At 39.4% G+C, this 15,206-nt stretch overlaps 1 protein-coding gene across 4 annotated transcripts in view; it reads right to left on the bottom strand.

Moving 5' to 3' along the window:
- Positions 1–3,888: 3,888 nt before the first annotated feature.
- Positions 3,889–15,206, bottom strand: part of LIFR (LIF receptor subunit alpha) — an 89,601-nt gene continuing 78,283 nt past the window's right edge. For all 4 annotated transcript variants that reach the window (XM_025167755.2, XM_025167754.2, XM_007429909.3 and 1 more), the window contains 4 exons: positions 9,990–10,133; positions 7,803–7,896; positions 7,043–7,118; positions 3,889–5,086 (listed from right to left, as the gene is read on the bottom strand). In XM_025167755.2, the coding sequence (XP_025023523.2) occupies positions 4,460–5,086; positions 7,043–7,118; positions 7,803–7,896; positions 9,990–10,133 (941 nt within the window). In that variant the 3' untranslated portion in view covers positions 3,889–4,459. The remainder of the gene's footprint in view (positions 5,087–7,042; positions 7,119–7,802; positions 7,897–9,989; positions 10,134–15,206) is intronic.

Genomic DNA, 15,206 nt, shown 5'->3' with positions numbered 1-15,206 from the left:
GTGAGTAGACAGCTTGTAAGGATGTTTGGATATGGCTGTATGGCAACTTCAACATCCTTAATTTAGCACTTGGGTGGTCATCCAAAATTACGCCAATCATCCTGGAGAAAGGCAGACAACTTTTACCCCAGATGTGCCATCCCAGCTAGTGAATACCTAGAATTCTGCCATGTAAACTGACAGCTTGTGCCATGTGCTTCATCTTACTGGCCCATCTTCCTGGCTGCCAGGGCCAGCAATGGACTGAAGGGTCCTTGAAAGTTGACATCAAGCACCAGAGTAAAATCCTCTTTGAAATATTTTGATGGTGCATGCTACAAAATAATAATGGGCACTGAAATCCAAGATATAATGCACATTGGTGTAATAGTCCCTGCTTCTTAATGTAGTAAGGGCAGCCCAATGATTTTATGTACAGTATATTTATTTGAAAGCTAACTCTACCAGCCTATTCTGTCTCCAAAACATAGAACAGCAGAACACTGCCCAGTAAATCTGTGTTCACATGAATAAGAAGAAAATGCTCCTTTGCAAAGTTTACCATAGCTTACTATTTCTGACAGAGCACTTTTATGAGGTATATCATAGGATTACTAAAAATGTATATCCTAATTGTTCTGAAATGCAATTCCAAATTAAAAAGAGAAAGAAATCCAACTAAAAATTCACAGTCCTTTCCCTCATAAGTCAAAACATAGCAACAAAGATATAATGAATTAAATGTAATTATGCCCTTCAAAAAATAAATTCTTTTGAAAACAAAACAGCAAAATAACCCCCCTCCCACCCACATAAAATACATGGCTCAATGCTGGAAGATCCTCCAGAACTAAATGAGCAGCATCCCCAACTTACCCAAAAGAATGTCAAAATATATCTCCCTCTGAAATTTTAGAAATAATCTTCTCAAAATATCTCTGAAAAGGTAAGAATTTCAGTTATGTCCTTTATGTGAGGTATAATGTGAGTGGTGTTCTTTGTATACATTGTTTCTGATTTTCCAACACACTCCTCCGAAATAAGAGAACTAACTGGGTTTATGTCTAAATAATAAAGGAAAAACATGCAAATTAAGGCATTGTGTGTAGTGCACAGCCTGGCACCTGAAGTTCTACAGATGCTTACAAAATTAAGCAGTATCATTAAAAATAACCTGGAGTGGTACAGAAAAATGGAGGTTCCCTTTACTTTTTCCCTCTCCCCATTTCCAAGATATCAAGCTTTAATTACCACACAGAGTTATAATTTTTAGGGCAACCCTCCCCAACCTGGTGGATTTCAACTTTCAGAATTCTTAACCACCACCATGCTACCTAGGGAATTCTGAGAGTTGAAATGCACAGAGCTGGAAGGTATCCAGGTTGCAGAAAGATATTTTTAAGGAAAGTATTTGCAAATTTAAGATAGTTTTGCACATTTCAAACTCTCTTGATAAGGGGGAATTACCCACAGAGATGCTCTCTGTCCAAAACACCAGCTTTATATTAAAGATATAAACATATTAATCTCTAACTGCCCAGATATTTACATTTCATCACACATTTTACTACAGAACTGCACTGAAAATATGCAACACTTAGCAGGATCAGATACTTTGGATGAAAAAAATCTATTTCTCTAAAACTCTGGAATACTGCAAAAGTAGTTTAATAAAATGAAGGCCACTGTGTGAATCCAAAAGCAACAAAAACAACTTTGGACTAGAAATAATGTTGGTGGCCACTATCAATGCAGATACCTCAGCTGCTACCCCTGAAAATGGAGACAACAAACTTATGGTGTGTAATAGTTGAGAGCAAGTACCAGTAACTTTTTTTTTTTTTTAGATGATACAGGAAACTGAGTAGGGGAATCAACACATTAAACAAAAGCCCCATACACTGAAGGCACACTATAAATATGACTGTTTTCTGAAGACTCAAGACCAAATCAAACTTCCATCCCTTTTTAATCATTTATCTCAAAATGAATATCCAAACAGGGTAAACTTGAAGATAGCTAAGATAAATGAAGATAACCTGGAAAAAACAATGGGACCATTCCATATTTTTCAAGAAATCCTCCAATATATTGATTTCAATAGCTCAGAGAAGAAACAGACCAGTATTCTTGGCTTGATTTTTGAAATATATGCACCATAGAAAGTGTTGAATTGCCAATTACAAAAGCTAAAAGAGTTATGCACCTCAAAGAAGATATGCGTATAAATGCCAGTTCAATGAGTTGAGTGAAACTGCAGTTTTACATGTGCAAGAAATACACTCTAAATCAGTGTTTCTCGACCTTGGTAACTATAAGATGAGTGGACTTCAACTCCCATGGCTGGCTGGGGAATTCTGGGAGTTGAAGTCCATTCATCTTAAAGTTGCTAAAGTTGAAAAACACTGCTCTAAATGCTGAGTTTCATTTTGAAACGAGTCCACCTGCCTGTATTCCAAAGGATTTGATTTTAAATTGCTTGGTGATATTTTATAGAGGAATGTCAAGAACTTCTATCTCAGATTGCCAGAATACAATTTGCTCCCTACTTGTTATCCCTGTAAAAGTTTGCAGGGAAATTCAGAGACTGAGGCAATTGAATATTATAGTTGTCCATTCCCCAAAGCAAATGGTTTTCTTCCACAGAGAGTATGAAGGGAAGCTGTTCAAAGTTGATTTCAAATGGTACTTGTGCAGACTATGATCTTTGGAAGACTGTTGCTACATATTCAAGGGTGCATGGAATGGGGAAAATGTTTTGCTTTGAACCTGGAACCAATCATCCTTTCCCAGAGGTTCTGCCACATCATTTCAGGTCAGCCACAGTTCAGTAGAGTCAAAACCTGGAATGTTTGGATGTTCCAGGTTATGGACTAACCTGGACAAAATCTGGACAGGGCAAATAAGGCAAGACTAATGGATGTCCTTCCTTCTGTTCTCTCTATAGTTTCTGGCATGATATATCTTATTCAATGGCTCCTTTTCCCAGCACTTTCCCTTTCCTCTCCTCCTACCACTCAGAAACCACCACCAAAATCCCAACATGGCACATACCATAGACTTGCTATCCCCATCTCCCTTCCTTCAGCCACTGCTCCACCAGTGGGCATATCCCACTGATTTACCTAGCATCTTCCTACTCCTTCTCCCATGAGCTGCTGATGTCATGGCTTTTCCCCTCTGCCGCCGCCCCCCCCCCCCCCCGTTTTTGCTCAGAACAAAAACCTTTGCTTCATTCCGTGCATCCAAGACACGTGCATTTCAGCTGGGACACAGATCTTACAAAATGAGCTGTTCCACACTTAGAATAGCTTGGGCATGGAGCATTTGGGACATCTCTGTGACACAGTCTCATTCATCAAGCTCTCTCTGAAAGAGACATAGCTGGGACAGTGTGGTTCTCTGTATTCCTAAAACCAAATATTCAGTCGGACATCTAGATCCACAGATTCCACAGACTGCAGATGCAGACTCCCAGGACCAAATGCTCCCCCAAAATAACAAAAACCCTGTGCTGGAAAATGGCATGTCAGGAAGGCAGTTTCTATCTACCAGATCTGAGGTGAGGACATAGCACACAATGTAGTTTATTTTTTAAAAAGTATGGAAAAATAAAATTTATTAAAAAAAATATGCTAGAAGTCCAACATTTATCTATTCCTGACTGAGATTTAAAATCAGTGTTACACTTGGTTTTGCATCCTGAGTCAAAACTATTGCATAAACATGCATACAGCAGGTACAGAAACTATCATCCAGGCTCATAAACATAACACTGCAAGCTTTGATTGGCAAGTGATCTGAGTTGGCTCTACTGGAATCAAAAGGGAGTAAACTGCCTTAAATAACAAGGGCACTCCAAAGCAGCTTGAGATCAGCAGCAGGACTGTACTGTTTGATGCTGTAGTGTTGCTTGTGATCTTGTAACGTTTGGGTGTCTGGGGCTTTCAGTGTCTAGTTGTGGACTCGCAGTGTATGGTCCTGTAGCGTTTGGCCCCTGTAACATCCGTCTGCCGTATTTTTAGCAATAAGATCCTCTAACAAAGGGTGAGCTAAATATTTTCTAAAAAATTAAAAAATATACTTGATTAGACAACAAGGCCCCAATCCTGAACACACCTGCATATATGTATCCCTTTGAGGCTGAAATAAATTTTGCTTATAACTTTTTGCTCTTGCATATTCAGAATAGGAAGCCATAAATATAGTTACAAATAAGGAGCACTGTGCCCTACTGACAGCAGGGTAAAGGGAAGACAGTTCAAAGGTAGTTGAAGACTGGTTGCTGTTCTTTGGCTTTAGAACTACCTTCCCTGAGATGCTGCGAATTAGCATCTCTACTAGTCATACAAGTTACCACTGCCGTGTCCACTGTAACTTTCAATTTCACTGAAATGAAATAATAAACACTCGGGGATAATAAACTGTTAACAACCAGTTCCAAGCAAACAGCCACTTCCAAGGCAACCATGTCCCAGTGTTAATCATTTGATTTGGTGTGAAATAAGTTAGCAAAAGACCATCCTGAGTTAATAGCTTTGGGGGAATCATCATCCTCTTTAGGAGGAATCAAAAACTGCCGAGAATTAATTGAACAAGGGCTCCCAAATGAGACATTTTCTATGGATTCTGGAGAATCTGGACATCCTTTATTCCAGGAGGATGTGTTCACTTGTGGTCTATAGCCTGCAACCTTGTCTGAGTCCTCTTCTGTCATTGATGTTTCCTCCAACTTTCTTAAACTATTAACTGCAAGTTGCATTTGTGGTTTATAGCCTGCTGAAGCCACAGAGTCAGCTTCTAACTCTTCATTTGGTTTAACTGGAGCTGGATACATTGACTGGACATCAATATAAACAACCTGGGAAGACACTATAGATTCATCCTCTGGTTGATTAGATATGACTTCCTCAATGATTGGTGGACAATAGGAAACCACAATGTGGCTCCCTGATTCAGATTCAAAGCTATCTTCAAGAAGCTCTTCCATAACAGGTGATGTAATGGCTGTGTCTTCAATCTTCACACCCTGGGACTGTGTTTCAACCACTTCAATGTTGTTGGGAGTACATGGGTTCATCTCCAAGGTTTTAGAATTAGCGTTCCCCTACAATCAGAAAACAAAAGAAGCTTAGAATACTCAGCCCTTGAAAATGTAAAGAAACTGCATTATTCTGGAGTGGAAGGAAACTTATATAACTTTTCTTTTTATTGATTTGTCTTTCTTTTTTTAAAAAATTAATTCCTTATTCTTACATGAATATTTTATTTTAACTTCCAGTGCTGGAAAGAGATTCCAGAAATGTTCCAGAGTCTTGGACAATGCTGACTAAATATTGTAAATTCCACATCATCAACTACCAGACCCGGGACTTTATTTTCCTCCAAGCCAGGTAATGGTCAAAGGCTGAAGGCTGCTTTACACCATAAACACCAAAGCAGTATGACATACTACTAAACCAAGAATGCTGCTCAGATTTTCATAAACCTGGGCATTCCCTGCAAATAAGATCTAAGTTAAGTGACAAAAAAGTGTAAAGTACTTACCATATATACTCGCAGATAAGCTGAGAATGTTAGGCTCACAATACTCCCCAAAAATTGGGTTATTTTCTATGGGCTTATCCGCGAGTATATACGGTAATACATTTTAAAAATACCCATATATACCCGCCGATAAGCCGAAAATTTAAAATGGAAACTGTTCTGGAAAACAACATTTATTGATAGAATATTTATTTGTATATGAAAACAAATAAAGTCCTTCAGAATATATTGGGGGGAAAAATGAAAATGTCAAAGGTTGGCTTATTCATGAGTGGTGCATTTTTCATGGTATTTTGGTTAAAAATCTGAGGGTTGTCTTATCCACAGATGGGCTTATCTGTGAGTATATATGGTGATAAAACTTGTGCACTTCATCTAGGCATTTTGTAAGCTGAAACAAGCAACACTTAAATAGAGGTTTTTAAAACTAAAACCATCACCAACCCAGTGCTCCTGTTCATTGCACAAAAGTGGGCTTACTTGATTCTGGACAAAGAAAAACAGAATATAAAGCACAACAGCCATTGTCTATTCAAATTTAAAATGACCCTGAAAGGGAAAATGACTTTTATTAAAGATTCAAAGTATTATTTGAAGAAGATCCAGAGATCAATTTTAAAATAGCTTCATATTCAGAAAAAAGAGACAGGCTTTCTCTTTTTTGAAAACTATACTACGTTAACTTGAAGCCAAGTTTAAAAACTATACTATGCTAACTTGAAGCCAAGCTACAATGCATTAATAAAATACATATTTTATGCTTGTGGTGCAAACTTTTTGTGGATCTAAGAATAAAAGGAGTGGGTGGAAGAAAAGAGAATATAGGGATAACAATGAGGAAAAACTTTGGAGAACAGGGAGAAGGGCTGGAACATACCCAAATACATAGGGTACTACATAAACCATAGGGTACTATATAAACCAAATATAAATCAAAATACATTTTTAAAGCAGATTTATCCAGCAGTGAAAAAAATGTTCTACAGATCTCCAAGTTTCCTCTGATTTATTTTACACCAAGCCTTTGTAGCTTATTCCATTTAATGTCATTCCATAGCTATCTATTAGAAGCCACAATGACATGATGTACATCAGTTTTTCTCAACCTCAGCAATTGTAAGATGTGTAGACTTCAACTTCAGCTGCTGGGGGATTCTGGGAGTTGGTCCACACATCTTAAAATTGCTGAAGTTGAGAACCACTGATGTACATCATGAAGTCATCATGGAAATATGCAAGCAACATCATTTCTGTCACTTGTGCCCATGTGCCATCATTACTTCTTGCCCCCTATGGATGCCCATAAATCCTTCAGTTAGTTCTGCCACCAACTCATTCCTCCAAGAGCTGAAGCCACTTTTTTCAGTCCTTGTATTCATGCTCAATCTCAGGTGAAGAAACACAACATCCTTCCACTCTCAAAGTGAGAGATTTTCTCTACCTTTCCCTCCCCCACCCTCACCCCATCAACCAGCATTTTTATGAGCTTACTGAATGGTAAAATAGAATAGATTACCTCTGAATCCCTAGCGAAATCCAAAGCTTTTGAGTGTTCTGGGTTTGGAATATCAGGATAGAAGATTTCCTTAATCCTTTTGAGATAAGAGAAACGATGTTAGTTTATGAATTGCCACCAAACCCTCCTAAAATATGTATTCTCAATATCAAAATGAGACTCATTTTTTCCCTTCCTGTTTTTTCTCACAGTATCAACGACTCATTAAAAATGCCCTCCCACAGCTCACTTTTCTCCTGCTGTAATCATACTCTTTGTGTGTGTGTGTGTGTGTGTGTGTGTGTGTGTTTCAGTTAATCATGTGGGGCTGGGAGGAACTCGGAGTTCCCAAAGATGGGTCTTGAGCGATGAGCATTTATAGAGATTCTTTTTCTTCCCGTTCTTAAACATTACAAGATGCTTTGAATCAGCTTAAGGAGTAGTTACCCTCCCAAAGGAATACCTAAGGGGTTTATTTTAGCATGAACCATACTGGCCATTCTGGATCTGGCTTCAATCAGCATCCTCAGAAAAGCGGCTACACAAATTCCAGGGGCATCTTCTGAAGTCTTGCACAACGAAGTGCAATTCTTGGAGTGCAAGAGATTTAGAGCGTGCCTGGTGAGTGCTATGCTTGATCAATACATCTTCACCTATATGGAACATAAGGTTTATATTGCCCCTGGGGTACAACTGATAGCTTCATGATAGAACATATGCCCATATCTGCTTCTCTTTCTGGCAGAAAAAGAACATAAAGTTGGCTGAATGCCAAAGTTACCATTCCCTCTTCCGGTAGCAGAGAATACTGGTTACTATTGCCAACACAAGAACCACAGCCACCGGGATAATTATGGCAATGATCAATCCCAAAGCTGAAAAGAGTAAGAGCAAAAAGCCAGTAAGACGGCAATATTTCAGTTAGTCAATAACTTCTCTCAAGTCTATGGCATAGATTTCCTAGAGTGTCTTTCAACATTAAGTTAAATTCCCAGGAAATAACCAATGTTGCTTTAAACAGTTTAACAGAAATGGAAGCAATCGATTGGAAACGGCAAATTCCCCTCCTGCTGTTTGTGCACAGAAAAAGCACTAAACTGTGCTATCCATTATTGGTATTCTTTGCTAATTTCTGAAGTACAACGGTTCTATCATTTAAATTACCGACCTAGGTAAGTCAACAACAGCAACAAAACATGTGCAGGAATATCATAAGCACCTGGAAAATATTTCCTTACCGAGACATTGTCATTTAAATCTTATACAGTGGAACCTCGGTTTACGAACTTAATTCATTCCGTGACTCTGGTCACGACCTGAATTGGTCGCAACCTGAAGCAAATTTCCCCATAAGGTTCAATGTAATTACCGTTAATCTGTTCTAGCGTGGAGGACAGGGAGGAGGCTATTGCTTGGAGGGAGAGTCCCCCTCCCTACGACCACATGTCAGGGACGGAAAAATGGCCGCGGACCACGTGTCAGGGACGGAAAAATGGCCGCGGACCACGTGTCAGGGGTGGAAAAATGGCCGCGGACCACGTGTCAGGGGCGGAAAGATGGCTGTGGACCACGTGTCAGGGGCGGAAAAATGGCCGCGGACCGTGTCACAAGAAGGAAAATGGCCGCGTATCCTGTTCGTAACCCGAGGCGGAGTTCGCGAACCGAAGCAAAATTTTGCGGCTGGAGCTGGTCGTCACCCGAAAAGTTCGTGAACAGAAGTGTTCGTAACCCGAGGTTCCACTGTATTCCAAAAATAAAAATGGTAGAATCCTAGACACTAAGCAAAAAGATTACTGATAAAGCTCTGATATAATTTTAAAAGTATACAAGGCAGCTTCATGCTTGAACACCTTCTAGCTATATTGGAAAGAGTATTCTTAAGTTTTCTGTTAATTCACACCTCACCTTCTGACCTCAGTGGGGCTCACTGAACTGGACCAATGAACAATGCCATCTCTTTCTCTTCTTTTAGCGTCCTATTTGTAAGGATTTATGTTTAACACCCATTAATTCTCATCTCTTTCCATAGCCAACTTTAAGTACATATAAATCGAACCCGCTCACTATTCTGGATTCAACTGGGCCTGCAGTCTTCCTTCAATTCACTTCCCTACCGACCCGCAGGGTATTTTCACACTGCTGAACAGCATTTCATTACTATCTTTGCCTTTTCCCCATTTTATTTGGAGATCTGGATCCTGCCTCTATTTGTGGAGCTCACAGTTTTGCATTTAACTCTCACTGTGAGATAGATGGGCTGAAAACCAGCCCAAGGTGACCTAGAGAGCTTCCATGGCTGAGGTTGGACTTGAACCTGGGCCTCCCCAGCCTTAGTCCAACCCCTAAACCACTATACCACATGAGCTCCCCCTTCATAAGTCAGTCAGCACTTCCTCCAGTGGCCACTTTGGCAGCAATAAATCTGGCAGCCAGCCAGCATCCCACCTCATTTGTCCTTTTTTTCACAGCAAGAAAAACTGTAGAAAAGAAAATGGCCACTGTCCGGGTCCATAGCAAACCCCCTACACCCACCCGAGGAGAGCCAGAAAGCAATTGAAGATGGCAAGGCACCAGACTATCTTTTGTTGAGGAGAGGAGGCGCAATCCCAGGAAACAGAGCATGTATTCCTCTCAGTGAGGAACCACCCAACCCACAGCTCCAGAGGAAAGAGAGCAGAACTGCCTCTTACTGAAGTTAATGGCTCCTTATCTGAAGACCTCCAGAACCCAGGTGCAAAAAACAACCAAAAACGTTGTAACAACTTTGTCATAAATTGCAAAATTCCTGGAATTTTAAGAAATGCTATAAGTAACTGAGGTGATCAACGTTAATGGTCTGAATCCCTTTGACAGCCATTGTGGAACTCAGCATAATGCTTGCTGGGGACTACGCCATTAACCCATTTGTTCTAGCAACCCACGACAATGCCCAAGTGCAAAACAAATGTCCAATTGTCTTATTACTTACCATCTTCCTTTGTAATCACGTACAAGGTATTGGGAGGTCCATATCCTCCAGCTGTATAGGCTCTAAAAGTCAGGTGGTAACTGGTTTTCCCTTGAAGGCCCGTTATCGTCAATGCATTTTGACTTACATCAGTGATATTAATTACTGGGTGACATGGTTGCAAGAAAAAAGGGGGAGAAGAGAAAGAATTAGAAAGGAAATGTTATGAAACAACAGAAATAAGGTTTATAAAAACGTTGGGAGCTGCCCAAATTTGCATTTCACAAGATGGGTGTCCATAAAATGTTTATAAATAAATAAATAAATGATACATGTAAAAACATAGTAAAAATTGGAGCCTAGTTATGGGTCACACAAAACGTAAATTCAAGATACAACTGAAAGCTTTATCTAGATTTGTTTCGAAATCCTGGGATTACTAAAAGAGAATAGCTGATCCTTCTGCGATCTTCTCTTCCCCATTTTAACTGTATATCAAGCTGCTTCTGCATAGTTTATGCACACACGATACAAAAACAATCTTTAAGAAATCATGCATAATCACATCAAAGTTTGCTCATCTAACTTTCCATGTGGACATTAGTAACATGACGGGGGGGGGGGGGGAGAAATTGCAAAGAAATTAAAGCTGGGCAAATTATGTGATTTAGTTTGGGAATTGGTAGAAATAAGGGACGTGAAACGTAATGTCTCAGAATAAAACTCATATGCAATCATATATTCCAAATTCTTCACTCTTGGTTTTCAACCCTTTCTCCCTCATCAGTTAGCATTCCACAACCACTCAGTTTTCAGTAGTCTGTTTTGAGATCTGGCCCTGTAAGATTTTTGACCATAATAATTTCTAATACTTCTGCCAACTGGAGTTTCCCACAAGCAAGATATTTCCACTCAAATGTGCACCAGCAACAAGTCCACAATAAAAAAACAAACAAAACCCTACCATTAGAACATAAAATTCTCCTGGTTAATTTTAGGACAGAAATATTCAGAAAATAATAAAAGGATGGGGAAAGATCCCTTTACCACTATTAAACTTGTGAAGATTTCTCTAATAGACTTTTGTGCTTAATTGTGTTGTGACGGATGCAGAAACTGTGTTATCTGGAGGAAACTACACCCCTAATATCCTGCCATTACAACAGATTGGGGGTGTGATCAACAGTGCAGATCATAGGGGTCATCCTCCTGTTTTCCTAACTATGGTATGAACATGTCCCAGTAATCATTTTTTTAATGCTGTATCATGGCATTACCTTTCTTCAATCCACAGCTGAGGCAGCTTAAAGCTATTACAATATTAAACTACCATTTCTCCTTTTCCCCAAACACAATGGGCATGACCTAGATTACTTCATTGACAATGTGGTGGTTGACATGGCAATCCAGCTCCAATTGGCTACTTAGGACTATTTAAGGCATACCCCTCATCTCTAGTAATGGGGCACTGCAATCCATAGGCATTTTAGTATTTAGAATCAGAGGATCTGATTCTATGATGCCTGGCCAGCACTTCCTAAAACACTTGTCAGATATTGGTCGGACTCCTTATTTATACAAATGTAAGTCTTCTGAAAGAGCATTGGTCCTGTTTCTGAAAAACAGAACTAGCACTCTTGAGGAAGCACTAATCCTATGTTGCACAGAAGATCAATTTAATGACGTGCATGTTGCTGGTTCCCATACCAAGGGGTGCATTACAAGTATGACAGCACCCCAATGCTCCTTACAACCTCTCCTCTATACCTGTTGACCTATCAATAGGTCTGAACATGGATCTAGTGCTGCTTCCCTCACCTTGATGACCTGTCATTCAGGCAACTTGAAAGGTGGCTGAAGCCTGTCCCTGGTACCCACCTATACTTGTCTAACCCTACCACATCACATGTTAAGGAGACCAATTAGTGGTTGCTTTTCCCACCAGCAGGTGACCCTTGAAAGTAAGGGAAGCAAAGTCAGGAAAATCCACCCATCACTTTCCTTAATGCAACCCACATTACAACTGTAAGGAAAGCACCACGGGCCAGCTTCATTCCTTAGGTAGAACCTGGCTGTTACCACAGAGTTATAGCTGACCATTGCTATATGGCAAGCAGCATTTATTAAGGCAAGTGAAAGCTCTCTTTCAATCAGGCATTAGGAAGAATACCCTAAAGCTAATAAAATAGAAATAAATTTCAGGAAGGAAGAACATGAATCCATTTTTAAAGTATGGGGGGAGATTTTCTTTAGAGACCACAGACAGATCCATCAATATTTTGATCACAATAAAAGAGTTCCTCATTTTGGTTTTAGGCCATTACATTAATTTCACTTAATATTAGTTTGTTCCCTTCCATTCAAGCACATGTACTTTCTCTACCTGAATATTTTTATGATAGCCAAGGATTAGTATGGCCTTAACCTTCCAACCAATTCAATTGTTCTCTGCTTGGCTGAAGAAATGAGGCTCCTTCTACATTCTCCTTTGAGAAGCACAGCTATTCACAGCATTCTTCAAACCATATATCTCTAAGCCTAATCCTTTCTCCGTTCCTAGATAACTCACCTTGGGGAACTGCCACCATTACATTTCTTGAAACTTTCCTCCCAATCATTCCAGGCCAAAAGAATTCCTCACCCCAAAACTTAACTGAAGCCCACAACTTTCTCATAAAATTTGCTCACAACCTCAAGGTTCTGAAACTTTGCCTTTGTTCAATTAATCTTCTAGCAATGGCTCAAGGAAAATCTCACCAAATCCAATAATTCCCACCCCATTTTTGTTCCTAGCCTATGAATTAACTTCCAAGTTCCTTATTGCAGGCTGTGTAAAAACAACTTTTTCCTTCAATGTATTTGATCCTGGAAACACCATCTTTTGTACGGTATCCAATAGCTATGGAAGTAAACACCAATAAATAATTTCCATGTACCAGTACTCTCAGATGTTTTCTTAGATCATCAAAAAACAAACAGCAAACTAAAAAGATACAAATGTTGCTTGGTTAAGGAAATTGAGTAGTCAATGCAGAAAATACAATATCACCTTTGGGGTTTTGACAAAGGCTTGAATGCCTATGCTGTTAACAGAGTTATGCATAAAACTGAACATTCAGACTAGCTGCTTGCAGTCTAGATGCTACAGGAAGTGTGGGCAACATGGAAATGATTTCCTGAAATTAGCACTTCTGACAGTTGAAGCTTGATGAAGGTTGCCTGTTTTTAACTCAGTATCTCCTCCTCAGCACTCAGAATGAGAAGGCCAGGGCATTTCTCCTGATGAACATTCCCCTTCTTTCTTGCCAATACTGTATCACAATAATGTTTGCTGCTAGATCTTATCATCATCCAGGAACATGCACAGGATTCATCATCTTGACTTTAGATATCCGAAGGTTCCATAAGAGATGGTCTGGTTCTTCTACAGTAGCAACTATTTTGTTTCCTCTGGCTTACTATAGAGCATTGAATGGCTGACCACAATATTCCATGGCTTTGTACTGTTGGTACAACATCCTGGAAACCCTGGACCACTTTTCTTCTTATCCATAGCTTTGATCACATCCTTCAAATACAGCTTGTTGACAATACAGATCATTTTCACAAATATTTTACAGCTTGTAGAATTTAAGACTTCTCTGACCTTTTGGTTAAGTAGCCCAGGATAAAAATCAGGAGTCTCCTCCCTCATCCAACTTCCTGGAAATCATATAGCATATGATACCATGCCAATGCCTCCAGAGCTGAAATGCCCTCCTTGGGGACTATTACGCTGAAATGTGGGCTATCCTATTCTTGAACATCCAGCATTGTCAAAAAGCCTACGTCAATAAGATTCACTGAAGATCCATTGGGAAGATCCATTTCTTCATAACCACAATTGTTTCAGAGTTCAGCTGAACAGACTGCAATTGGTCTCCCGTTGTGATAATAGCTATAACAAATATACAGTTACAGCTATTATCATACCAGTTGCATAATATACAGGAAATTGCTGCAGATGGAATGACTGAACCATCAATTTATAGGCATGCATCTACAGAAAGCTCTCAACTACTGTAGCCCATCCAAGACAGCATCCAGCTTAGCACCCACTTTGGGATGCCTGTGAAGCAAAACTTTCAAAGCACTGGCCTCTGATATTTAGGGAGATGGGATACAGAACGTAAGGGGTGCTACAATGTAAAGATGCTTTTGTTAACTCCTAAAACACCTGTTTGGGAGCTTGGACAATCTCTTGAATGGAGAGATGATTTATGGGGAAGGGTTATTTTGTGCCAAGAAGAGGGGTCTGCAGAGCAATCTAATTAATCTAAGCCAAACTTCCTTCTCAGAAAGGAACCTGACAGAGACTGGAATCTGCTTCCTTCCCATACATGTTGACAAATGATCTTTATGTGTTAATATTCTGTGAAGTTTAATCCGCAAGCTAAGATCAGCTGCCTTTGCAACATAGGAATTGATTGCAAGATCTGCCAGAGATAATTGATTGGGTCAAGACGATACAAAACAGGGCTTTTGGGTATTTTAATAATCAATATTTATAGCTGAAAGTATATTGCTTATGTTTCTGATGATGAACATTTAAGAGGAATGTTTCACACCAAAGGTGTGTTAGTCAATAAGCAATTCCTACTCTTATTATAGTAGGAAATTATCTTTATTTTAAATAATAAGGGGTAGTCAAATTGCAATACCGAATCAACTTTAATAGAATACCAAGAATTAAATTTTTTATATTCCATATATATCCTGCCACAACCCAAGCAACTCTTATTTATACTCTTAATAAATGCTGCTTCTGACAAGTTATTTCACCCACGAAAGTCTGTCTCATTCCTTCCAACTTTCTACAAGACATGATTAAACGCATGCAAAGAATAGAAGGAATCTGCATTCCATTCAGTCCAGGTGCCTAGTAAATCTTGCAAATGTTTCTGCCTTGAGTGCACTGGAGCAGTGTCTTTTCCAATAAGCATGTTCAGTAGATCTTGCAGAATTATTTCTGGATGTAATGTTGTCTCATCCAGGAAGCCCATACAGTGTATCTTGCAAAATTATCTCTGGGTGCAACATAATAACAGTCTCATCCAACAAGCCGTCTAGTATATCTTGTAAACTTATCTGAGTGCACTGTAGTATTGTCTCATCAGAAGAAACATCTGGCAGATTTTGCAAAATAACACCTGAGAACACTGAAGTGCTATTGTATTCAACAGACATACCTAATAAGTC

Source organism: Python bivittatus, unplaced genomic scaffold, assembly GCF_059951505.1.
Source record: "Python bivittatus isolate LINGU-HERP-01145 unplaced genomic scaffold, Pbiv_v1 ctg000570_np1212, whole genome shotgun sequence".
NCBI lineage: Eukaryota > Metazoa > Chordata > Lepidosauria > Squamata > Pythonidae > Python > Python bivittatus.
The sequence above is the reverse complement of the archived record's forward strand: the minus strand, read 5'-3'. Positions and strand labels throughout refer to the sequence as shown.